This window comes from Bos taurus, chromosome 26 (genome assembly GCF_002263795.3).
Source record: "Bos taurus isolate L1 Dominette 01449 registration number 42190680 breed Hereford chromosome 26, ARS-UCD2.0, whole genome shotgun sequence".
Lineage (NCBI taxonomy): Eukaryota > Metazoa > Chordata > Mammalia > Artiodactyla > Bovidae > Bos > Bos taurus.
Genome location: NC_037353.1, coordinates 23,560,763 through 23,588,638, shown reverse-complemented (window position 1 = coordinate 23,588,638; position 27,876 = coordinate 23,560,763). Strand labels below are relative to the sequence as shown.

The following is a 27,876-nucleotide window of genomic DNA, read 5'->3' as shown; positions in this document are numbered from 1 at the left end:
TTGTTAACAACATTCCCCCATCTGTCTCAAAGCACCAGTTTATCCAATAACTACCAGCAATGTCTTTCTTTACTGCCAAGACACTGCTGCAAAGCCATGAACCAAACAGGGAGCTAAGACTTCTTCATCTTTGCACAGTCCACCTAAGCCTAGCAGTTTTGTGACTCTCACACAGTCGGCTCAATAAATACTTTTTAATAGGTGTAAGAAAGAAAAGTGAAGTCGCTCAGTCGTGTCCAACTCTTTGTGACCCCATGGACTGTAGCCTACAGGCTCCTCTGTCCATGGGATTTTCCAGGTAAGAATACCAGAGTGGGTTGCTATTTCCTTCTCCAGGAGATCTTCCCAACCCAGGGATTGAACCCCAGTCTCTCGCATTGAAGGCAGACGCTTTACCATCTGAGCCACCAGGGAAATAGGTGTATTTCCCTGGAGAGGAGACATTAAAGGTTGATTGATATCAGGGCCTTCACTGTCTTATAAGTAATTATGAACTGATTGATGAACTTACAAAAACTAAATTGTTTTTTAAAAATTTACATACAGAATAGCATGGACAAGAAGCAACAGTCAGAACCAGACATGGAACAACAGACTAATTCCAAATTGGGAAAGGAGTATATCAAGGCTGTATATTGTCACCCTGCTTATTTAACTTATATGCAGAGTACATCATGCAAAATGTCAAGCTGGATGAAGCACAAGCTGGAATCAAGACTGCTGGGAGAAATATCAATAACCTCAGATATGCAGATGACACTATCCTTATAGCAGAAACTGAAGAGGAACTAAAGAGTCTCTTGATGAAATTGAAAGAAGAGAGTGAAAAGACTGGCTTAAAACTCAACATTCAAAAAATGAAGATCATGGTATCCGGTCCCATCACTTCATGGCAAATAGATGGGGAAACAATGGAAACAGTGACAGAGTTTATCTTGTTGGGCTCCAAAATCACTGCAGATGGCGACTGAAGCAATGAAATTAAAAAAGACGCTTGCTCCTTGGAAGAAAAGCTATGACCAATCTAGACAGCATATTAAAAAGCAGAGACATTACTTTGCCAACAAAGGTCCGTCTAGTTAAAGCTATGGTTTTTCCAGTAGTCATGTATGGATGTTAGAGTTGGACTGTGAAGAAAGCTGAGCGCCAAAGAATTGATGCTTTCAAACCGTGGTGCTGGAGAAGACTCTAAAGAGTCCATTGGGCTGCAAGGAGATCCAACCAGTCAATCCTAAAGGAGATCAGCCCTGAATATTCATTGGAAGGACTGATGTTGAAGCTGCAGATCCAATACTTTGGCCACCTGACGCAAAGACCTGACTCACCGGAAAAGACCCTGAACCTGGTAAAGACTGAAGGCAGGAGGAGAAGGGGACGACAGAGGATGAGATGGTTGGATGGCATCACCAACTTGATGGACATGAATCTGAGCAAGCTCCAGGAGTTGGTGATGGGCAAGAAAGGAAGCCTGGCGTGCTGCAGTCCATGGGGTTGCAAAGAGTCAGACACAACTGAGCAACTGAACTGAACTGAACTTGATTAAGTGTTTTTGAGCAGTTTGAGATTCACTCCCACTCAGCCACTTTCTCATGGAGAAATCCTGAACAGTTACTTGGCCTTTCTGAGCTTCAGCTTCCTGACTTGTATATTAGGAATAATAATACTGATTTCATTGGGCTGTTGTCAGGTAAAATTAAATAGCACGCACGGTACCTGGCTTATAGTAAATGCTCAGTAAATGGAGCTATAGTCACTATTACATGAAAACTCTTCCTTTTTGCTAGGTAAGTTTTAAGTAGCAAGCTGAATAAAACCTGAAACCAGCAATTTTTACTTTTCAGAACTTTATTTCACATAAGTCTTCCCTGAGAAATCATAAGTCACTGTCCATAAAATTCCATACTATATAACTGGTAGGATACTAACTTATTTAAGTTTATTAATCTGACTCAATAATTAAATCAATACATACCAAAGTCATATTTTCTTCTTCTGTATACTCATCAGTAGGAAATAATTCAAAGTTTCCCTGTAATATACCCACTCATCTTACAATGAGATCACCAACTAACCCTATTAGCACATTCTATATGTTTCCAGCACAGAACCATCAAGGCCTTTTGTTCAAGTAACAAAGGAAAACTACTTTTCAGTTACAGCTTCACTGATATATTACTATTTCACAGATGTACAGAACATGTCTCGTGGGCTTCTACCAGGAGGTGGGGAATACTGTGCTGCCCTAACACTGAGGCGCCTCAGGAAACAAGCCTCATGTTACCCCGTACTCCACTCCACTAATAAATCCCAACAGGCTTATCTGAAATGGTACTTATTTAACACTTTTTTTAAAAAAGTATTGAAATCAGTATCTATACAGTCGGATAAATCACCACACTAACCTTTCAGTTCCTTGAATACACAGTGTTAGCTCCTACCTCCTCAATATATCTCCTTGTAATAGTCTCTTTTCCACAACCAAATTTCCCCTAGTTGTCTCCGACTTAAGTGTCAGATCTCAAGTCACTCAAAAGTCACTTCCTTCCTCAGCTGATATTCTCTCAGGGCACCAAGCACTTTTTCTCCAAGGCACATCCCATGATGGTGAGTGTATCTGTGTGATTATCCAGTCCATGTCCATCTCCCGCACTTAACTGCAAGCTCCAAGAGGCCAGTGACACACTTACTTGTCAACAGAACTGTTTAAAAAAGAAGTGATTTTTCCGAAACTTGGAAACAGAAAATTATGAGACTAGTGTTTTTGGAGAAGGAAATGGCAACCCACTCCAGTGTTCTTGACTGGAGAATCCCAGGGACAGCGGAGCCTGGTGGGCTGCCGTCTATGGGCTTGCACAGAGTCGGATGCGCCTGAAGCGACTTAGCAGCAGTAGCAGCAGCAGTGTTTTTAACCTGTGGAATTTCAGTGTTCTTCTACATTTCTTCTTTATAACTATTTCTGAATATTTTTAAAAAACCCAGTCAGTGTCTAAAATCACGATGTGAAACCCTGGAGGACTAATACATTTTTTAAAAACATGGAAACAAAGGCATTCCACATCAAAAGCTTTTGCCTGCCTGAACTTATTCCCAGCTTTAGAACTCTGTGAAGCATAGCTATTAAATATAAAACTGAACCTTTTATAGGTTTATTTTAAAACCCAGGAAGCTATAAAAGGATTATAGCACCTATGAAGCAGTAAGAAAACAATTAAAATGTATGCCAGAGAAGAGATTACAGAACATATGACTGGGGAATTTATGGTAACAAGGTTAGTAACTAAAAACCTCTTTGGAGTAAGCCAGTATTTATAAGGGAAAAAAAAATCCATTCTTTAATGGCTCACACTTCCCATCTTACCAACACTTACTATAAGCAAAAAGTTCTGGCATTTGGTGAAGAGTTATTCAAAATATAAGCAGAAGTATATTTCAGAGGGGAAAAAAAAACAGACACTAATGTATTAAAAAGGCACATGTCTAGCTCTTTCTCAGAAAACAACATCGCGTTCTTCAAGTTGGTACCACCTATTAGTAAGTTTCAGGGTTTTCTCCTCATCTGAAAAGAAAACAGCTAGAAAATAAGTATCCTGGTGAAGGCTCCAGGCCATTCTCAACGTGCTTACATCTCAATATTCTGGATGTAAATTACGTTGAATAAAGTTTTCAGATAACAGAAAACACTGAAAGTTCAGAATTGAAGCAGTAATGCTTCATAGGTTTTCAATCATTAACGAACTTTACCTATCTAACCTAAAAGAGTGAAGAATCTGGGCTCACAGGTGTTAACAAGCAGTGAACAGATCTTTAAAAAAATACTTGCGTTGGAACAACAGCTACCCAGTGCTTGCTTGAAAAGTCCTCCATGGTAGAAATTAGCGCAACAAAAGATTTTTCTGGCAATCAGTTCAGTTCAGTTGTTCAGTCATGTCCAACTCTTTGCAACCCCATGAACCGCAGCACGCCAGGCCTCCCTGTCCATCACCAACTCCCGGAGTTTACAGAAACTCATGTCACCCAAACTCATGTCAATCGAGTCGGTGATGCCATCCAGGCATCTCATCCTCTGTCGTCCCCTTCTCCTCCCACTCGCAATCCCTCCCAGCATCAGGGTCTTTTCCAATGAGTCAGCTCTTCGCATGAGGTGGGCAAAGTATTGGAGTTTCAGCTTCACCATCAGTCCTTCCAATGAACACCCAGGACTGATCTCCTTTAGGATGGACTGGTTGGACCTCCTTGCAGTCCAAGGGACTCTCAAGAGTCTTCTCCAACACCACAGTTCAAAAGCATCAATTCTTCAGTGCTCAGCTTTCTTCACCAGTCCAACTCTCACATCCATACATGACCACTAGAAAAACCACAGTCTTGACTAGATAGACCTTTGTTGGCAAAAGAATGTCTCTGCTTTTTATTATGCTATCTAGGTTGGTCATAACTTTCCTTCCAAGGAGTAAGCGTCTTTTAATTTCATGGCTGCAGTCACCATCTGCAGTGATTTTGGAGCCCTGCAAAATAAAGTCTGACACTGTTTCCACCGTTTTCCCATCTATTTCCCATGAAGTGATGGGGCCAGATGCCATGATCTTAGTTTTCTGAATGTTGAGCTTTAAGCCAACTTTTTCACTCTCCTCTTTCACTTTCATCAAGAGGCTTTTTAGTTCCTCTTCACTTTCTGCCATAAGGGTGGTGTCACCAGCATATCTGAGGTTATTGATATTTCTCCCAGCAATCTTGATTCCATCTTGTGCTTCTTCCAGCCCAGCGTTTCTCATGATGTACTCTGCATAGAAGTTAAATAAGCAGGGTGACAACATACAGCCTTGTACTCCTTTTCCTATTTGGAACCAGTCTGTTGTTCCACGTCCAGTTCTAACTGTTGCTTCCTGACCTGTATATAGGTTTCTCAAGAGGCAGGTCAAGTGGTCTGGTATTCCCATCTCTTTCAGAATTTTCCACAGTTTATTGTGATCCACACAGTCAAAAGCTTTGGCAAAGTCAATAAAGCAGAAATAGATGTTTTTCTGGAACTCTCTTGCTTTTTCGATGATCCAGCGGATGCTGGCAATTTGATCGCTGGTTCCTCTGCCTTTTCTAAAACCAGTTTGAACATCTGGAAGTTGGAATGGGTGAATTTAACTCAGATGACCATTATATCTACTACTGTGGGCAGGAATCCCTTAGAAGAAATGGAGTAGCCATCATGGTCAACAAAAGAGTCTGAAATGCAGTACTTGGATACAATCTCAAAAATGACAGAATGACCTCTGTTCATTTCCAAGGCAAACCATTCAGTATCACAGTAATCCAAGCCTATGCCCCAACCAGTAACACTGAAGAAGCTGAAGTTGAACGGTTCTGTGAAGACCTACAAGACCTTTTAGAACTAACACCCAAAAAGATGTCCTTTTCTGGCAATACAGGTGTTCGATTAACTGAACCAGTAAATATATCCTACTCTTCTCTAAAAGCAAAATGGAAAAGACTCAAGATAGCAACCAATTCGTACAAAGAACCATCTACGTGTATGCTATTTATAAGGCTGCTGCTGCTGCTGCTAAGTCGCTTCAGTCCTGTCCAACTCTGTGTGACCCCATAGACAGTCTCCTACCAGGCTCCTCTGTCCCTAGGATTCTCCAAGCAAGAACACTGGAGTGGGTTGCCATTTCCTTCTCCAATGCATGAAAGTGAAAAGTGAAAGTGAAGTCGCTCAGTCGTGTCTGACTCTTAGCGACCTCATGGACTGCAGCCCACCAGGCTCCTCTGTCCATGGAATTTTCCAGGCAAGAGTACTGGAGTGGGGTGCCATTGCCTTCTCCGATTTATAAGGCAAAGAAGCCTAAAAACCAGTCAACTCAGCTGCTCAAATTCTTCCAAACACAACTTTTCTGATTCTAAGCCTTCCCCAAATTATTCTCTCCAACTGAAATGCTCTGACAATCCCCTCAGCCTCTGGCCTCCTTTGGGCCTACCCTGAGGACACTCTACCCTCCCAGTGCTACAGCAACACAGAAGACTCCCTATAGCATCAATTAACTCATTCTGTCTTTTTTTATAACTATAGTCAAGACTTTCCCCTCCACGTTCCTTGAGGACTTGTATAGCACACAAAATAGCTTTCCATTTTCCATACTGCCCTGCACATTCTAGATCAAATATTTATGGAAGCTATCAGAACTGGAGGGATGTGGAGTTCTGAATCTCAACCACATCTTTATGATAAAGCAATCAATGACCACAGAGCTGAAATGGCTTCACTATTAGAGCACGTATTGATTGAGCATTCTAAGTGGCAGGCCCAGAGACGAACTAAACAGAAATTCCTGACCTCGATGAGCTCACAGTCCAATAAAAGAGATGATAACTGCAAACAATTATTAGCAAAAGGAAAAAAAATCCACACAGTGATACAGGAGATATGAATAAGGTCCTATAATAACAAAGGAGGGCACCTAACTCAGCCAGAAGGTGGGTAGTCAGAGGCCTTCTCAGCAGAACTCAGCTCATTAATAGTTAAAGAGTGAAGGGAAGTAGGTGAAAGGCAATGATTTTTTGGAATTGACACCAAAAGTACAGGCAACAAAAGCAAAAATAAACAAGGAGGACTACGGCAAACTGAAAAGCTTCTGCACAGTAAACAATCAACAAATGAAAAGGCAGCCTATGGAACAGGAAAAATGTATTTGCAAACCATGCATCTAATAAGGGGTTAATATCCAAAATATATAAGGGACTAATACAACTCAATAGCAAAGAAAAAAAAAAAATCAACAACACACAAATAACTCGACTTTAAAAATGGGCAAAGGATCTAAATAGACATTTTTCTAAGAAGACATACAAATGGCCAATAGGTAGATGTAAAGACACTCAACATCACTAATCATCAGGGAAATGAAAATCAAAACCACAATAAGGTATCACCTTACACCTGGTAGAATGGCTATTACCAAAAAGTCAAAAGATAACAAGTATTGGTGAGAATGAGGATAAAAGGGAAGCCTTGTACACAATCCGTGGGAATGTAAATTGATAGAACCACTATGAAAAACAGTCTAGAAGTTCCTCTAAAAATTAGAAAATAGAACTACCATGTGAACCAGCCATCTCACTTTTGGGTATAAACCAAAGGAAATAAAATCATGATCTTGAAGAGATATGTGCACTCCCATGTTTTAGTTCAATCGCTCCGTCGTGTCCGACTCTTTGCGACCCCATCAACCGCAGCACGCCAGGCCTCCCTGTCCATCACCAACTCTTGGAGTTTACCCAAACTCATGTCCATTGAGTCGATGATGCCATCTAGCCACCTCATCCTCTGTCGGCCCCTTCTCTTCCCACCCCCAATCTTTCCCAGGATCAGAGTCTTTTCAAATGAGTCAGCTCTTCACATCAGGTGGCCAAAGGATTGGAGTTTCAGCTTCAGCATCAGTCCTTCCAATGAACACCCAGGACTGATCTCCTTTAGGATGGACTGGTTGGATCTCCTTGCAGTCCAAGGGACTCTCAAGAGTCTTCTCCAACACCACAGTTCAAAAGCATCAATTCTTGGGCGCTCAGCTTTCTTTACAGTCCAACTCTCACATCCATACATGACCACAGGAAACACCATAGCCTTGACTAGATGGACCTTTGTTGACAAAGTAATGTCTCCGCTTTTTAACATGCTGTTTAGGCTGGTCGTAACTTTCCTTCCAGGGAGCAAGCGTCTTTTAATTTCATGGCTACAATCACCATCTTCTGTGATTTTGGAGCCCAAAAGAATAAAGTCAGCCATTGTTTCCACTGTTTCCCTACCTATTTCCCATGAAGTGATGGGACCAGATGCCATGATCTTAGTTTTCTGAATGTTGAGCTTTAAGCCAACTTTTTCACTCTCCTCTTTCACTTTCATCAAGAGGCTCTTTAGTTCTTCTTCACTTTCTGCCATAAGGGTGGTGTCATCTGTATGTTCACTGCAGCATTTTTCACAGTCACCAAGATATGGAAATAACCTAAGTATCCATCGACAGATGAATAGATTTTAAAAATGTTACACCATGGGATTTCCCTGATGGTCCAGTGGCTAAGATTTCAAGCTCCCAATGCAGTGAGCCTGGTTTTGATTCTTGGCCAGCGAACAGAATCCCTCATGTCGCAAGTAAGAGTTCACGTGTGGCAACTAAAGATCCCACGTACCAAAACTGAGACCCAACACAGCCAAATAAATAAATTTTTTTAAATGTCACACGTGCATGTACACACACACACAGACACACATCCCACAGAGAGGAGTATTATTCAGCCTTAATAAATAAGGAAATCCTACCATTTGCAACAACATGGATGAACCTAGAGGACATTATACAGAAGGACAAATATTGCATGATCTCACGGTTATGAAATCTGAACACTGGAACTCATAGTAACAGAAAGTAAAACAGTGGTTACCAGAGGCTGGGGGGTTATCATGAGAGAAAAAGGGAGATATTGATCCAAGAGTACAAATTTTCAGTTTATAAGGTAAGTAAGTTCTGGAGAACTAGTGAACGGTGATTACAGTTAAGAGCAATGTATTGTATACTGAAATTTGCTGAGAGTAAATCTCAAGCGTTCTCAACACAAGAAAGATAAGTATGGGAGGTGATGGATAAGCTAATTAACCTGAGTATGGCGATCATTTCACAATGTATACATATATCAAAACATCACACTGTGTACCCTAAACATACACACTTTTTACTCATTAAAAATAATAATTAAAGGACTTCCCTCTTGGTCCAGTGGCTAAGAATCTGATCAAACACAGGTCTGATTCCTAGTTAGGGAACTAAGATCCCCATGCTGAGGAGCAACTAAGCCCAAGCAGCACAACTACTGAGCCCACGTCCTCTGGAGCCCAACACGCTGCAACCAAGACCTGATGCAGCCAGATAAATAAATAACTAAATATTTTTAAAATAATAAAAATTTTTATTTAAAAAAATAAAAATTAATTAAAAAAAGAGAAAGGAAAGATAAATGTAACAAGCCAAAGGAACAGCACCTAGGAAGACAAGAGAGCTGGAAAGCATGGAGCTCAGGTTTAGCTGGGCTGCACCATGAAGGATATGGGAGGGATGGGTAGAAGAGCTTGATTTGCCTCTTTTGAATAAGTGAATAAAGGAATGCATGCAGAAGGAAAATGAATATATGCTTTCTACTTGCAAAAAAAGTATACTCTATGTGAGGTAATACATACATGCTTTGGGTTTTGCATTATTGGTTAAGAGTCAATAGAGCACAGCTGGAAGTAGCACTGGATTAAGAACCAGGAAATCCAGATTCTGGTCAGTAACTTTGTTACTAGCTACAGGACTGCTCTGGGGTTGGGGTGATCCCCTGGAGGAGGAAATGGCAACCCACTCCAGTATTCTTGCCTGGAGAACATCCCACTGCTAGAAGAGCCTGGTGGGCTACAGTCCATGGGTCGACTGAGAGCTAAGCGCACACATGCATGCACATAACTGCTCTTGGGCGAAACATTAACTGCTCATCTAGAAAATAAGATGTTTCAAACAGATTTACTACTGTCTCTTCCTATCTCAAATGTCTATTTTCATGCTCAAATGGAAGAAAAACCAGATTAATACAGAAAAGATTGATGAGACAGACTTGCAGAATGATACTTTTAAAAGGAGTAAGATATCAGAACCATTGGATAAAAACTGTCCGGAGAGTCCAGGGTATATACGATCTCAAAGTATCATCCCACAGCTTACTCACTACAAGGGAGAAAGGTTGTCTACAATGTAGTATTCTTGCCAGAAAAAAAAAAAAGTTTTAAACTGATTCTAATTATGAGAGGAAAAAATCAGACAAATCCAGATTGTGGAACATTCTACAGAACAACTAGCCTGGACTCCAAACATGTTAATGTCATGAAAAAAAAAAAAGGAAAGAGAACTATTTCAGATTAAAGAAAATGAAAAGAATGCTCAACAACAGTAATCATCAAAGAAATGCAAATCAAAACCACAATGAGATATTACCTCTCATCTGTCAGAATGCTGCTGCTGCTGCTAAGTCGCTTCAGTCGTGTCCGACTCTGTGTGACCCCACAGATGGCAGCCCACCAGGCTCCCCCATCCCTGACATTCTCCAGGCAAGAACGCTGGAGTGGGTTGCCATTTCCTTCTCCAATGAATGAAAGTGAAAAGTGAAAGTGAAGTCGCTCAGTCGTGTCTGACTCTTTGCGACCCCACGGACTGCAGCCTACCAGGCTCCTCCATCCATGGATTTTCCAGGCAAGAGTACTGGAGTGGGGTGCCATTGCCTTCTCCAATTTGTCAGAATGGTTATCATCAAAAAGAACACAACTAAAAAATATTGGTGAGAATGTGGAGACAAGGAAACCCTTGTGCACAGTTGATGGGAATATAAACTGGTGCAGTCACCATGGAAAACAGTATGGAGCTTTCTCAAAAAAATAAAAATAAAACTACCATATGACCCAGAAATTCCACTACTGGGTATATATTCAAAAAAAACAAAAAACACTGAATAGAAAAGATACATTCATCCCAATGTTCATGGAGGCATTATTTATAATTGCAAGGGTACAGAAGCAACCTAAGTGCCCATCAACAAAAGAGTGGATAACTATATATACATATCAGAGATCAGATCAGATCAGTCACTCAGGCGTGTCCGACTCTTTGCGACCCCACGAATTGCAGCACACCAGGCCTCCCTGTCCATCACCAACTCCCGGAGTTCACTCAGACTCACGTCCATCGAGTCAGTGATGCCATCCAGCCATCTCATCCTCTGTCATCCCCTTCTCCTCTTGCACCCAATCCCTCCCAGCATCAGAGTCTTTTCCAATGAGACAACTCTTCGCATGAGGTGGCCAAAGTACTGGAGTTTCAGCTTGAGCATCATTCCCTCCAAAGAAATCCCAGGGCTGATCTCCTTCAGAATGGACTGGTTGGATCTCCTTGCAGTCCAAGGGACTCTCAAGTGTCTTCTCCAACACCACAGTTCAAAAGCATCAATTCTTCGGTGCTCAGCTTTCTCCACAGTCCAACTCTCACATCCATACATGACCACAGGAAAAACCATAGCCTTGACTAGACAGACCTTTGTTGGCAAAGTAATGTCTCTGCTTTTGAATATGGTATCTAGGTTGGTCAGAACTTTCCTTCCAAGGAGTAAGCGTCTTTTAATTTCATGGCTGCAGTCACCATCTGCAGAAATTTTGGAGCCCAGAAAAATAAAGTCTGACACTGTTTCCCCATCTATTTCCCATGAAGTGATGGGACCGGATGCCATGATCTTCGTTTTCTGAATGTTGAGCTTTAAGCCAACTTTTTCACTCTCCACTTTCACTGTCATCAAGCGGCTTTTTAGTTCCTCTTCACTTTCTGCCGTAAGGGTGGTGTCATCTGCATACCTGAGGTTATTGATATTTCTCCTGGCAATCTTGATTCCAGCTTGTGTTTCTTCCAGTCCTTCCAGTTCTTCTTGTCTTTCTCATGATGTACTCTGCATTTAAGTTAAATAAACAGAGTGACAATATACAGCCTTGACGTACTCCTTTTCCTATTTGGAACCAGTCTGTTGTTCCATGTCCAGTTCTAACTGTTGCTTCCTGACCTGCATACAAATTTCTCAAGAGGCAGGTCAAGTGGTCTGGTATTCCCATCTCTTTCAGAATTTTCCACAGTTTATTCTGATCCACACAGTCAAAGGCTTTGGCGTAGTCAATAAAGCAGAAGTAGATGTTTCTCTCGAACTCTCTTGCTTTTCCCATGATCCAGCAGATGTTGGCAATTTGATCTCTGGTTCCTCTGCCTTTTCTAAAACCAGCTTCAACATCAGGAAATTCACAGTTCACATATTGCTGAAGCCTGGCATGGAGAATTTTGAGCATTACTTTACTAGCGTGTGAGATGAGTGCAATTGTGCAGTAGTTTGAGCATTCTTTGGCATTGCCTTTCTTTGGGATTGGAATGAAAACTGACCTTTTCCAGTCCTGTGGCCACTGCTGAGTTTTCCAAGTGTGCTGGCATATTGAGTGCGGCACTTTCACAGCATCATCTTTCAGGATTTGGAATAGCTCAACTGGAATTCCATCACCTCCACTAGCTTTGTTCATAGTGATGCTTTCTAAGGCCCACTTGACTTCACATTCCAGGATGTCTGGCTCTAGGTCAGTGATCACACCATCGTGATTATCTGGGTTGTGAAGATCTTTTTTGTACAGTTCTTCTGTGTATTCTTGCCATCTCTTCTTAATATCTTCTGCTTCTGTTAGGTCCATACCATTTCTGTCCTTTATCAAGCCCATCTTTGCATGAAATGTTCCTTTGGTATCTCTAATTTTCTTGAAGAGATCTCTAGTCTTTCCCATTCTGTTTCTTTGCTTTGATCGCTGAAGAAGGCTTTCTTATCTCTTCTTGCTATTCTTTGGAACTCTGCATTCAGATGTTTATATCTTTCCTTTTCTCCTTTGCTTTTCACTTCTCTTCTTTTCACAGCTATTTGTAAGGCCTCCCCAGACAGCCATTTTTCTTTTTTGCATTTCTTTTTCTTTTTTTTTTAGTTTTTTTTTAAATTTCATTTTATTTTTAAACTTTACATAATTGTATTAGTTTTGCCAAATATCAAAATGAATCTGCCACAGGTATACATATGTTCCCCATCCTGAACCCTCCTCCCTCCTCCCTCCCCATACTATCCCTCTGGGTTGTCCCAGTGCATTAGCCCCAAGCATCCAGTATCGTGCATCGAACCTGGAAAAGACAGCCTTCAGAATGGGAGAAAATAATAGCAAATGAAGCAACTGACAAACAACTAATCTCAAAAATATACAAGCAACTCTTACAGCTCAACTCTAGAAAAATAAATGACCCAATCAAAAAATGGGCCAAAGAACTAAATAGACATTTCTCCAAAGAAGACATACAGATAGCTAACAAACACATGAAAAGATGCTCAACATCACTCATTATCAGAGAAATGCATTTCTTTTTCTTGATCCCTGTCTCCTGTACAATGTCACGAACCTCATTCCATAGTTCATCAGGCACTCTGTCTATCAGATCTAGGCCCTTAAATCTATTTCTCACTTCCTCTGTATAATCATAAGGGATTTGATTTAGGTCATACATGAATGGTCTAGTGGTTTTCCCTACTTTCTTCAATTTAAGTCTGAATTTGGCAATAAGGAGTTCATGATCTGAGCCACAGTCAGCTCCTAGTCTTGTTGTTGCTGACTGTATAGAGCTTCTCCATCTTTGGCTGCAAAGAATATAATCAATCTGATTTCGGTGTTGACCATCTGGTGATGTCCATGTATACAGTCTTCTCTTGTGTTGTTGGAAGAGGGTGTTTGTTATGACCAGTGCATTTTCTTGGCAAAACTCTATTAGTCTTTGCCCTGCTTCAATCCGAATTCCAAGGCCAAATTTGCCTATTACTCCAGGTGTTTCTTGACTTCCTACTTTTGCATTCCAGTCCCCTATAATGAAAAGGACATCTTTTCTGGGTGTTAGTTCTAAAAGGTCTTGTAGGTCTTCATAGAACCGTTCAACTTCAGCTTCTTCAGCGTTACTGGTTGGGGCATAGACTTGGATTACTGTGATATTGAATGGTTTGCCTTGGAAACGAACAGAGATCGTTCTGTCGTTTTTGAGATTGCATCCAAGTACTGCATTTCGGACTCTTTTGTTGACCATGATGGCTACTCTATTTCTTCTGACGGATTCCTGCCCACAGTAGTAGATATAATGGTCATCTGAGTTAAATTCACCCATTCCAGTCCATTTCAGTTCGCTGATTCCTAGAATGTTGACATTCACTCTTGCCATCTCTTGTTTGACCACTTCCAACTTGCCTTGATTCATGGACCTGATATTCCAGGTTCCTATGCAATATTGCTCTTTATAGCATCGGACCTTGCTTCTATCACCAGTCACATCCACAGCTGGGTATTCTTTTTGCTTTGGCTCCATCCCTTCGTTCTTTCTGGAGTTATTTCTCCACTGATCTCCAGTAGCATATTGGGCACCTACTGACCTGGGGAGTTTCTCTGTCAGTATCCTATCATTTTGCCTTTTCATACTGTTCATGGGGTTCTCAGGGCAAGAATACTGAAGTGGTTTGCCATTCCCTTCTCCAGTGGACCACATTCTGTCAGATCTCTCCACCATGACCTGCCCATATTGGGTTGCCCCACGGGCATGGCTTAGTTTCATTGAGTTAGACAAGGCTGTGGTCCTAGTGTGATTAGGCTAGTTTTCTGTGAGTATGGTTTCAGTGTGTTTGCCCTCTGATGCCCTCTTGCAACACCTACCATCTTACTTGAGTTTCTCTAACCTTGGGTGTGGGGTATCTTCACGGCTGCTCCAGCAAAGCGCAGCCATTGCTCCTTACCTTGGAGGAAAGGTATCTCCTCACAGCCACCCTTCCTGACCTTCAACGTGGGATAGCTCCTCTAGGCCCTCCTGCGCCCGCGCAGCCAAGGCTCCTTGGATGTTGGGTTGGTCCTCCCGGCCACCGCCCCTGGCCTCGGGCGTGGGGTTGCTCCTCCCAGCCGCCGCCCCTGGCCTCGGACATGGAGGCGTGGGGTTGCTCCTCCCGCCCACCACCCCTAGCATGTGTGCATATCACACATACAATGGAATACTACTCAGCCATAACAAAGAATGAAATTTTGCCATTTTTGGTAACATGAATGGACTTGGAGAGCATTATGCTAAAGTGAAATAAGCTAGACAGAGAAAAACAAATACTGTATAAAATCACTTATATGTGGAATCTAAAAAATACAACAATCTAGTGAATATAACAAAGAAGTAGACTCACAGATTCAGAGAACAAACTAGTGTTCACCAGTAGGGAGAGGGTGGCGGCGGTGGTTGTGGTTTAGTCGCTAAGTCGTGTCCAACTCTTGCGACCCCATGGACTGTAGCCCACCAGGCTCTTCTGTCCATGGGATTTCCCAGGCAAGAATACTGGAGTGGATCGCCATTTCCTTCTCCAGGGGATCTTTCCAACCCAGGAATCAAACCAGGGTCTCCTGCATTGCAGGCGGATTCTTCACCAACTGAGCCACCACGGAAGTCAGGGAAAGGTGCAATAGAAAGATGGGGGAGTGAGAGATATATACTATTTGCTGAAACACAGGCTCTAGGATATATTGTACAACATGGAGAACAGAGTTAATATTTTGTAATAACTTGTATACAAATAATAAAATACACATAAAAAATAAAGGACACCAAATAGATCAGATAATCCAATGAATATGGACCGAATATTAGACAATATGTTTGTATTGACATCAAATTTCTTGAGTGTAATAATGTTACTGTGATTATTTGGGAGAACATCATTATACTTAAAAGATCCATGATGAAGTATTTAGGAGTGAAATATCATGATATCTGCAACCTACATTCAAATGATCAAGGGTTTAGAAAAAAAACACACATATATGTACACACACAATATATATGGAAAAAGAGACAAACGTGGTATCAAAATATTAACAGTTAATAAATCTAGATGAGAGGTATACAGGAATTCATTGTACTATTATTTAAACTTTTCTGTGCTGGAATTTTTTTCAAAATAAAAAGTTGTATAAGAGGAGGATGAGTGAAAATTAGGCAGAGAAGAATAAGGTCGATCTGGAGACAGGCAGTATGACAGACACAAAAGTAGCAATTTAAAGACTGAAGAAAATTAAGAAATAGAGGGTTAATTATATAGGACATAAATGTAAGTAGTGTAAGAGTTAGAGATCAGCAGAGATTTCAGGAAAAAAAAAAACAGCATTTTAACAAGGTACTAAAGGCACAGCAGAGCTTTGATGGGCAGAACTAAGTGTCTATTAGGATAACATGAGTAGAAGTGTGCAAGCCACAGTATGTGTATGCAGAAACACATACACATGTAAACATATAGACATATGTATATATGCATATATTACATATATGCAGTTATGAGATGCCCTTTTGGACAGAAGGTACAAATATGGGTGAGAGTCAGAGCATAAAGAGTTCTGAAAACTCTAGAAGGGTTTGGATTTTATACAAGAGATACAGGGAACTCCTGGAAGTTTTTTGTATTTTCCCCTAAATAATAAAGTAATGCCTGCTTGCTTTGGGGGACAGATTATTGTCATGTGTCTGTGTTACCTGCATTCACTCAGATTCCAAATGACTTGGGGAGAGAAGAGGAGCCTCATCTAACTTCTTTGCAGTTAACACTTGATGCTTCAGGTCCTTTATTGGGCAGGGAGAGTTGGTGCAGTAATATACTATTTTTGGAAGATAAGCCTAGAGAGTTTGAAAATGTTACGTTTGGGCACAATGTTTAATTCTGGAATTCCACCTTAAAACCAGTACAGTAAATAAAATGTTCTATAGCTTAAGTGCCCACTGAAATTTATAAGGAATTCCAGAAGACACTGGAGTGTGAGCAGGTCTGTCTTTTGACCTGGGAGGCCTAGAGATCCTGCCAGATTTCCTATGAGGTGAAAACTTGTCATAATGACACTAACATATTACTTGGCCTTTTTTTTTTTTTTTTTTTTTTACCATTTTCAAGTGGATTTTCTAACTATGCAACAATGAAAGAGCAGATGCTATGAGAACCTAGATGTTGTATTAAAGAGATCCATGTCAATTTCTAACCTATTTATAAATTACAATAGAGATGACTATATGCTGCAGTAGTCGAAGCTGGAATGGAAAGAAAACAAGTATATAAGAGGCATTTTCAAAAATATCAATTAACTTTGGTAACAAGACACAGGGGGCAAAAATGTCTATGTCCTATGTCTTACAGGTTACTCAAGAACAGGAAATATACCTAAATCATTTTTGCATCCTACACAGTTCTTTTTTATTATGATACTGAATAAATGCTTATGGATTAAAAGTGAGTCAAAGAAAACTTCCTAAACATGGAAAAAGACCATGGAATATAAAAACAAAATCTTGGGGAACGCTCAATTATGGACGGAAGGAAGAAATCAGGAATTTAAAAGGAAAAAGGAAAAAGGAAACAGTCAAGAGAAACAGGAGGAGAAACAAGACTGTGAAGAGCTAAGCTGGATGTGACAAGCAGCTAAGGAGTCAAGGGAGTGAGGAAGGATAATAACTAAGACATAGGTCTGGCAATAAAGGGAGTCCTGATCAGTTTGAAGCCAGACTGTAGAGGATTGAAGATGAAAGGAGTCAAGGAAAGGGAAGCAACTACCTATTCCTTAAGAAACCTTGAGACTTCCCAGCTGGCCAGTGGTTAAGAATTCACCTTTCAATGTAGGAGACATGGGTTTGATCCCTGGCCAGGGAACTAAGATCCCACATGCAGCAGGGCAACGAGGCCCACTTGCCAGAGCTAGAGAAGCCCAGGCACCACAACCAGAGAAAGCCTGTGCACCGTAAGGAAGATCCAGCACAGAAAGAACTTTTTGTTTTTAATCTTATAGTAAAAGGAAAAAGGGAAAATAGGTAACAATTCCTTAACACACATAACTGCCAGAAATGCTTACACTGGCCTCTGCACATGCAGTGAGGCTAGGGAAGCTGTAAGGACTTACTTAACAACATTCGTCCTAGTTGGGAGCCTCAACCAACCAGGTAGGCTGAATGAACACAGGAAAGATTTTATCTGTATTATGTATGAAGAGACAGCAAATCTTCACAGTTGCTACTAACAGCTGGTTTCGTTAAGTGCCCTTAAGAGGTCAAAGAAAGTAATACCTGGAAGTGACTTGGTTTGTTGGACTTTAGTTAATGTGTGCTAAACCAGCTTTAGTCAATTAAGATTCTTTTTTCTGTTTGTTTCGTCTCACTATTAGAAGCTCTCCTCAAATATCCAGAGATGTTTAGCTGTCCATTCATATTGAAGAAGCTTATGCATAAACGCTGGCTGAAGGTTCTGTGTCAACTGATGAGTTTCAGTGTAGAGGAACCACAGATCAAATTGCCAACATCCACTGGATCATGGGAAAAGCAAGAGAGTTCCAGAAAAACATCGATTTCTGCTTTATTGACTATGCCAAAGCATTTGACTGTGTGGATCACAATAAACTGTGGAAAATTATGAAAGAGATGGGAATACCAGACCACCTGACCTGTCTCTTGAGAAATCTATATGCAGGTCAGGAAGCAACAGTTAGAACTGGACATGGAACAACAGACTGGTTCCAAATAGGAAAAGGAGTACGTCAAGGCTGTATATTGTCACCCTGCTTATTTAACTTATATGCAGAGTACATCACGAGAAATGCTGGACTGGAAGAAGCACAAGCTGGAATCAAGATTGCCGGGGAAAATATCAATAACCTCAGATATGGAGATGACACCACCCTTATGGCAGAAAGTGAAGAGGAACTAAAAAGCCTCTTGATGAAAGTGAAAGTGGAGAGTGAAAAAGTTGGCTTAAAGCTCAACATTCAAAAAATGAAGATCATGGCATCCGGTCCCATCACTTCATGGAAAATAGATGGGGAAACAGTGGAAACAGTGTCAGACTTTATTTTTTGGGGCTCCAAAATCACTGCAGATGGTGACTACAGCCATGAAATTAAAAGACGCTTACTCCTTGGAAGGAAAGTTATGACCCACCTAGATAGCATATTCAAAAGCAGAGACATTACTTTGCCAACAAAGGTCTGTCTAGACAAGGCTATGGTTTTTCCTGTGGTCATGTATGGATGTGAGAACTGGACTGTGAAGAAGGCTGAGCGCCGAAGAATTGATGCTTTTGAACTGTGGTGTTGGAGAAGACTCTTGAGAGTCCCTTGGACTGCAAGGAGATCCAACCAGTCTATTCTGAAGGAGATCAGCCCTGGGATTTCTTTGGAAGGAATGATGCTCAAGCTGAAACTCTAGTACTTTGGCCACCTAATGTGAAGAGTTGACTCATTGGAAAAGACTCTGATGCTGGGAGGGATTGGGGGAAAGAGGAGAAGGGGACGACAGAGGATGAGATGGCTGGATGGCATCACTGACTCGATGGACGTGAGTCTGAGTGAACTCCGGGAGTTGGTGATGGACAGGGAGGCCTGGCGTGCTGCGATTCGTGGGGTCGCAAAGAGGCGGACACGACTGAGCGACAGATCTTGATCTTGATGCATAAAATAGATGACCAACAAGGATAGCTGTTGATACGTAGCTCAGGGAACTATACTCAACATTATATAATAACCCACAAGGAAAATAATCTGAAAAAGAATATAACTGAATCACTGTGCTATACACTTGAATGTTACATTATATTGTATTTTGGTAAATGTTCTTCTAGCCTTTGTGGGTAAATGCAGATACACAGGAACAAAGAAATAAAAATTTTAAAGAAAAAACTTAGCAGATGGCCCACCGAGTATGATCATAATAGTATTTTACCCAAATGATTTGCTTGCAGCAGAATCTCACTCCCTCCACCAAACAATCCCATACCCCTAAAGTATAACCACAGGAACAGGGAAAATCTCTGCTCAGTTATCAGCTCTACAGAGACCAAATTATTTCTGCCATGCCTTAAATCAAGGATGTAGACTAGTGACTATTACTCCTACCAGTGACATTACTACTACTAGTAACTACTCAAGAAACAAAACTTGAAGGAGATGAGAACACAGTCTCATTTTAGCTGTTTTTAGTGTTACCTCTAAAAACCTGCTCAAATATTTCCATCTCTTGCATGGTCTTCCCGACTGCCTCAGCCCCAAATGCCATTCTGCAGAGGCTCCATGTTGAGTCAGAACATGGTTTTTATGATTGCAGATGGGCAAATGGAAAAACTGAGGCTTTGCACACCCCCATAAAGATCAGATGATGCCCTCAATATGTCTTTGCTAATGGGAAAACATCTTCCCTGTCAGATTACCAGCCCCCACCCCCTACACAAAAAAAGAAAACAGAGCAAAGAGTTTCATTTTGTCTCTTCCGGTTACCTCGTACCTAAAAACCTTAAGGATTACATTGACAATGGCCGTATGAAATGCAGAGTGACTAAAAGTCAGGGTTTTTTCTAGTCTCTGTAAAAACGACCCAAAGAAAACCTTTGGTAAAATGGCCTGGAGAAGAAAGGCACATTTAGATAGCAACCAAACACATCTGTGCTCATCTCCTAGCCAAATCCCAAGTCTTATACAAAGTCACTCTAAACATTAAATACAGATTAACCTTTAAACTCCCAAGCTCCAGCCAGCTGTATTTTTGGTCTCTCTAAAACATTTCACACAGCCTATTTCTTTTTTACCTACATCTAATCTGAGAAAGAAATTTTATTCTTTCCTATCATCTTTGCCGAAGAATGACAATGTCAGTCATATATAGAGCTTCACTCTATATACATGAAAGTGGTAAGTAAAAATGCCTAAATTTTTTAAAGAAAAAATTAAGTCCACTACAATCAAATGACACATAGGATCAGTTCAGTTCAGTCGCTCAGTTGTGTCCGATTCTTTGCGACCCCATGAATCGCAGCATGCCAGGCTTCCCTGTCCATCACCAACTCCCAGAGTTCACTCACACTCACGTCCATTGAGTCAGTGATGCCATCCAGCCATCTCATCCTCTGTCGTCCCCTTCTCCTCCTGCCCCCAATCCCTCCCAGCATCAGAGTCTTTTCCAATGAGTCAACTCTTTGCATGAGGTGGCCGAAGTACTGGAGTTTCAGCTTGAGCATCATTCCTTCCAAAGAAATCCCAGGGCTGATCTCCTTCAGAATGGACTGGTTGGATCTCCTTGCAGTCCAAGGGACTCTCAAGAGTCTTCTCTAACACCACAGTTCAAAAGCATCAATTCTTCGGCACTCAGCCTTATTCACAGTCCAGCTCTCACATCCATACATGACCACAGGAAAAACCACAGCCTTGACTAGATGAACCTTTGTTGGCAAAGTAATGTCTCTGCTTTTGAATATGCTATCTAGGTTGGTCATAACTTTCCTTCCAAGGAGTAAGCGTCTTTTAATTTCATGGCTATAGTCACCATCTGCAGTGGTTTTGGAGCCCAAAAAAATAAAGTCTGACACTGTTTCCACTGTTTCCCCATCTATTTCCCATGAAGTGATGGGACCAGATGCCATGATCTTCGTTTTCTGAATGTTGAGCTTTAAGCCAACTTCTTCACTCTCCACTTTCACTTTCATCAAGAGGCTTTTTAGTTCCTTTTCACTTTCTGCCATAAGGGTGGTGTCATCTGCATATCTGAGGTTATTGATATTTCTCCCGGCAATCTTGATTCCAGCTTGTGCTTCTTCCAGTCCAGCGTTTCTCATGATGTACTCTGCATATAAGTTAAATAAGCAGGGTGACAGTATACAGCCTTGACGGACTCCTTTTCCTATTTGGAACCAGTCTGTTGTTCCATGTCCAGTTCTAACTGTTGCTTCCTGACCTGCATACAGATTTCTCAAGAGGCAGGTCAGATGGTCTGGTATTCCCATCTCTTTCATAATTTTCCACAGTTTATTGTGATCCACACAGTCAAAGGCTTTGGCATAGTCAATAAAGCAGAAATAGATGTTTTTCTGGAACTCTCTTGCTTTTTCCATGATCCAGTGGATGTTGGCAATTTGATCTCTGGTTCCTCTGCCTTTTCTAAAACCAGCTTGAACATAAGGAATTTCACGGTTCACATATTGCTAAAGCCTGGCTTGGAGAATTTTAAGCATTACTTTACTAGCGTGTGAGATGAGTGCAACTGTGTGGTAGTTTGAACATTCTTTGGCATTGCCTTAATCCCCCCCAAATTCACATGTTTTTGAAAAGCACTTTCCTATTTTACCATGTGTTATGTAATAAATGAGTTCAGTAAGGCTGCAGGCTACAAGATCATTATACAAAAATAAATTATATTCTATATACTACCTATGAAATTAATAAAATGATTCCATTTACAACAGCATCAAAAAAACTTTTATTCCAAGTATTTTATTTAACAAAAAGATTGCAAATGCACTGAAAAATACAAAACACTGTTGAAAGAAATTTTAAAAGACCTAAATAAATGGGAAGATATCCCATTTCATGGGTGAAAGATTTAATATTGTTAAGACTGTAATACTCCCCAAATTGACAGATTCAATGCAATCTCTATCAAAATTTCAACTGCCTTTGCAGAAATGAAGAAGAATATCCATGAATTCATATGGAAATGCAAGGGATCGATTTCATCAAAATCATCATGAAAAAGAACAAAGTTGGATAATTCATTTGTCCCAATTTCAAAACTTACTATAAAGCTATAAGAACCAAAAGGGCATGGTACTGACATATGAAGACATGTATCAGTGGAAGAGAATTTAGAGTCCAGAAATAAACCCTCATGTTTATGGTTAATTGACTTGTGATAAGAATGCCAAGACAAGTCAATGAAGAAAGACTAGTCTTTTCAACAAACTGTGCTTGAACAATGAGATATTCACATGCAAAAGGATAAAGTTAGACTGCTATTACATACCATATACAAAAACGAACTCAAAAAGGATTAAAGACTTAAATGTAGAAGGTAACCTATGAATGTCTTTGAAGATAACATAGGCAAAAAAGTTTGTGACCTAGGACTGGACAATGGTTTCCTAGAAATGACAATAAAGACAAAGCAAAAAAAAAAAAAAGGAATTGGACTTCATCAAAATTAAAACTTTCCTGTTTCAAAGGTTATTATCAAGAAAGTGAAAAGACAACCGACAGAATAGGAAAAAATATTTGCAAATTATACATCTGGTAAGAAACTTCCTGATGTTCAAGCTAGTTTTAGAAAAGGCAGAGGAACCAGAGATCAAATTGCCAAAATCCACTGGATCATGGAAAAAGCAAGAGAGTCCCAGAAAAACATCTATTTCTGCTTTATTGACTATGCCAAAGCCTTTGACTGTGTGGATCACAATAAACTGTGGAAAATTATGAAAGAGATGGGAATACCAGACCACCTGACCTGCCTCTTGAGAAATCTGTATGCAGGTCAGGAAGCAACAGTTAGAACTGGACATGGAACAACAGACTGGTTCCAAATAGGAAAAGGAGTCCGTCAAGGCTGTATACTGTCACCCTGCTTATTTAACTTATATGCAGAGTACATCATGAGAAACGCTGGACTGGAGGAAACACAAGCTGGAATCAAGATTGCCGGGAGAAATATCAATAACCTCAGATATGCAGATGACACCACCCTTATGACAGAAAGTGAAGAGGAACTGAAAAGCCTCTTGATGACAGTGAAAGTGGAGAGTGAAAAAGTTGGCTTAAAGCTCAACATTCAGAAAACGAAGATCATGGCATCCGGTCCCACCACTTCATGGGAAATAGATGGGGAAACAGTGGAAACAGTGTCAGACTTTTTTTGGGCTCCAAAATCACTGCAGATGGTGACTGCAGCCATGATATTAAAAGATGCTTACTCCTTGGAAGGAAAGTTATGACCCACCTAGATAGCATATTGAAAAGCAGAGACATTACTTTGAAAACAAAAGTCCATCTAGTCAAGGCTATGGTTTTTCCTGTGGTCATGTATGGATGTGAGAGTTGGACTGTGAAGGCTGAGCGCCCAAGAATTGATGCTTTTGAACTGTGGTGTTGGAGAAGACTCTTGAGAGTCCCTTGGACTGCAAGGAGATCCAACCAGTCCATTCTGAAGGAGATCAGCCCTGGGATTTCTTTGGAAGGAATGATGCTCAAGCTGAAACTCCAGTACTTCGGCCACCTCATGTGAAGAGCTGACTCATTGGAAAAGACTCTGATGCTGGGAGGGATTGGGGGCAGGAGGAGAAGGGGACGACAGAGGATGAGATGGCTGGATGGCATCACTGACTCGATGGACATGAGTCTGAGTGAACTCCGGGAGTTGGTGATGGACAGGGAGGCCTGGCATGCTGCGATTCATGGGGTCGCGAAGAGTCAGACACGACTGAGCGACTGAACTGAACTGAAGAAAGTAGTATATGGAATACATAAAGAACTCTTACAATTAAATAATAAAAAGACAATGCAATTTTTAAAATGGACAAAAGAGATTGGAATAGACTTTTCTCCAAAGAGGATAAACAAATGGCCAACAAGATGAAATGATGCTCAACATCATTAGACACCAGGAAAATACCAATCAAAACCACAATGAGACACCACTTCACACCTACTAGGATGGCTGTAATTAAACAATCAACAATAACAAGAGTTGGCAAGGATATGGAGAAATTGGAATGTTCATACATTCTCAGTGAGAATATAAAATGGTGCAGCCATTTTGGAAAACAGTTTAGCAGTTCCTCAGGGTTAAATATAGAGTTACCATAGACCCAGCAATTCTACTCCTAGGCATTTACCCATGAGAAGTGAAAACTTACATCCACACAAAAACACGTATACTCATATTTATAATAACCAAAAACTAGAAACAGTCTGAATGTCCATCTACTGATGGGTGAAAAAACAAAATGTGGTATATCCATAATATGGAATACTATTTGACCATAAAAATGAATGAATGAAACACTGATACATGTTACATGGATGTACCTGCATGAACCTTGAAAACATTACACTAAGTAAAAGAAACCAGACACAAAAGGCCACGTAGTGTATGATATAATTTACATGAACTGTCCAGAACAAGCAAATCCACAGAGACAGAAAGTAGATTAATGGTCTCCAGGGAAGAGGGGAATGGAGAGTGACTACTAACATGATTCTTTCTGGAGTAGAAACTGCTCTAGAAGTAGACAGTAGTGATTACTACACAACCTTGTGAATACACTAAAAACCAAGTTGTACACATAAAATGGGTGATTTTTGTGGTATGTTAATTATATCTCAATTTTTAAAAAATGTAAAGGAACCATTTGTCTCAACAGCAAAATGTTCCTAAGGAGAAATGGAATAATATGAGTTCTCCATTAGTAAAGGTCAGTTTTCCCAAGAACAGGACTCATAATGTTCTCAGCAGATTTGAATTTTTGCCAGGTATGTTATTCTGCAAAGTTAACAAAGGGATCTTTGAAAAGATGATCTATGATCACCCTATCCTAACACATCAACTATTAACTTGTCCATGTTCCCTTCCAGTCTATACACATGTATATTTTCACATATCTATAATCTATACAAAATAGTCGGTATAAATCTTCCATATTGCTACATGGCCTTTAATGACCATATGATCATTAAATGGTTGTGATTAATTGATTGTGATTAATTGACACCTATCATTTTCTTAACTCCTTTCTTCCATGTCCTATCTTAAAGTGTTAGATATATTTAAGTCATCTCTAATTTTTCACTATTTATAGGTATTTTTGCAATATACATGCAACATGAAAAGCCAACATAGCTCTTTTCTCCTCTGGAACTGTATCACTGAATTAAGATTTCCAGGGGAAAAAAATTACTAAACCCTTTGAAGGATATTTCTATGATTCCTGGTTGCCGTCCAAGTATTACAAAGTTACATTGCTATTAGCAACAAAAACTTGCTATATTAGACACTGATTATGTCAAAAGCATAAAAAATAGCGATGCTAAAAAATTTTGTCCGAGTAATTTGACATCTTCCTTTAATCTTCTAACTTTGATTATTCAAGGCTTTCCAAAATCCATGAGAATTTGTTCTATTTCTTTTAAACTTCGCTGTCTTTTTCAGTCTCTTACAGTTAAAGAGAATGAAGTTTTTTTTTAATTCAGCATTCTTACTCTAAAGAGGATAGAACATGTAATCAATTGCATTGTTTTCCTTAAAAACATATACACATGTGGCCATCTCGTAAGTAACAGCATTGGCTAGAAAAGCCTAGAATTCAATCACACACACACAAAAAACAACCTACTATGATTAGCCACTTTTCAAAGTTTCGACATCCAGGGGAATTCCAGACTCAGCACTTCCCTGTAGGGGCCCCAGTTCAATCTCTGGTCAGGGAGTTAAGATTCTGCAAGCCACACGGGCCCACCAAAAAAAAAAAATTGCAACTTCCATTAACAACTAGGTGCACACATGACCCAAGGTGTCTCTCTTGACTTGCAATCATTAGTCTAGAGAAATACCAAGACCACCACCAAAGAGTCTACAGAATCATTACATAAAAATAATGGTTAACTGAGCTCTGTGGAAAATTCTTAAAGAGATAGGAAGACCAGACCACCTTACCTGTCTCCTGAGAAACCTGTATACAAGGTCAAGAAGCAACAATTAGAACCGGACATGGAACAACTAGAAAAGGAGTTCACAATTGGGAAAGGAGTACAACAAGGCTATATATTGTTACTCTGCTTATTTAACATATGTGCAGAGTACATCATTCGAAATCTTGGGCTGGATAAATCACAAGCTGGAATCAAGACTGCCAGGAGAAATATCAACAACCTCAGATATGCAAATAATACTGCTCTAACAGGACAAAGTGAAGAGGAAATAAAGAGCCTTTTGATGAAGGTGAAAGAGGAGAGTGAGAAAGCTGGCTTAAACCCAACATTCAAAAAACTCATGGCATTCAGTTCCATCACTTCATGGCAAATATAAGGGGAAAAAGTAGAAGCAGTGACAGATTTTATTTTCCTGGGCTCCAAAATCACTGCAGATGGTGACTACAGCCATGAAATTAAAAGACACTTGCTCCTTGGAAGGAAAGCTATGACAAACCTAAACAGCATATTAAAAAGCAGAGACATCACTTTGCCTACAAAGGCTGATATAGTCAAAGCTATGGTTTTTCCAGTAGTCATGTACAGATGTGAGAGCTGGACCAGAGGGAAGGCTGAGCACTGAAGAACTGATGCTTTAGAACTGTGGTGCTAGAGACGACTCTTGAGAGTCCCTTGGATTGCCAGGAGATCAAGCCAGTCAATCCTAAAGGAAATCAACCCTGAATATTCATTGGAATATTCCAATGGAATATTCCAATACTCATTGGAAGGACGGATGCTGGAAGCTGAAGCTCCAGTACTCTGATGCAAAGAGCCAACTCATTGGAAAAGACAGTGATGCTGGAAAAGATTGAAGGCAAAAGGAGAAGGAGGCAGCAGAGGATGGATGGTTAGATAGCATCACGGACTCAAAGGACATGAATCTGAGCAAACTCCTGGACACAGTGAAGGACGGGAGCCTGAGGGCGGCAGGCCACAGGATCATGGAGTCAGACACAACCCAGCACCTGAAGAGCAAGCAGCAGAGTGACTGGTACTGGTGTAGAAGCATTTTCACATTCATTATCACATGAATCCTTACTAAGTACAGTATGAGTTAGAAAATATCCCATTTTACTATGAAAAAACTGAAGCTTAAAGAGGCTAAGTTACTTGTCCAAAGTAGATTCAGGAAGACCACGTATTTTTTAACCTTTATGCTAGCAGGTAGTAGCCTCCCCACAGGATGTGAATTCAAAGAAAGAAACATTCCCATCTATGTCTGACAGCAAGAGAGGGTTAAGTATGAAGAAATGAGGATCTCATCGTCACTATATCAATATTTATGATCAATGGTCGCACTGATGTCAAAGTGGGGAAGAGTCAGCACCCCCATTATGTCCATCAAGCCCTCAGCCAGTCTAATAAACACATCATCTTCAGAGGGTGCTTGTTCTTAGTCCCCTTTCTCCCCCTTCCGCAGCCTGCCTCCCTGAACATCCCTCTATGCAGACATCCTAGAGGTGCCAGTGATGTGATGTTGAAAGAATGCTTCCTATTGTCTCTCCTTTGCAGTGTTGGTAGGATTTCGGGTTTCTTGTTCGTGTTCTGAGAAAAAGAAGATGAAAAGACAATACTGAAATTGTATTCAATCCCAGTCATCCATGTCTATGTATTTAGTTTAATAAATGTCCTTTACGTGCCAAACAAATCTTACTGGAATTGACGCTTACTACCAATAAAATGTGTATTTAGAGGAAAGGGCTCCTTAGAAAGAA

The 27,876-nt window shown here is 40.4% G+C and overlaps 1 protein-coding gene across 4 annotated transcripts in view; it reads right to left on the bottom strand.

Annotated features, from left to right (window-relative positions):
* The window catches only part of CNNM2 (cyclin and CBS domain divalent metal cation transport mediator 2), a 184,630-nt gene that overhangs the window by 147,248 nt on the left and 9,506 nt on the right, over positions 1–27,876 (bottom strand). The window contains exon 2 of one of the 4 annotated variants that reach the window (XM_010819836.4): positions 726–27,706. The exons of the other annotated variants lie outside the window; for them this stretch is intronic. Within the exon in view, the coding sequence (XP_010818138.1) occupies positions 27,654–27,706 (53 nt within the window). The 3' untranslated portion in view covers positions 726–27,653. Of the gene's footprint in view, positions 1–725; positions 27,707–27,876 lie in introns of those variants that run through there. 4 annotated transcript variants of the gene reach the window in all.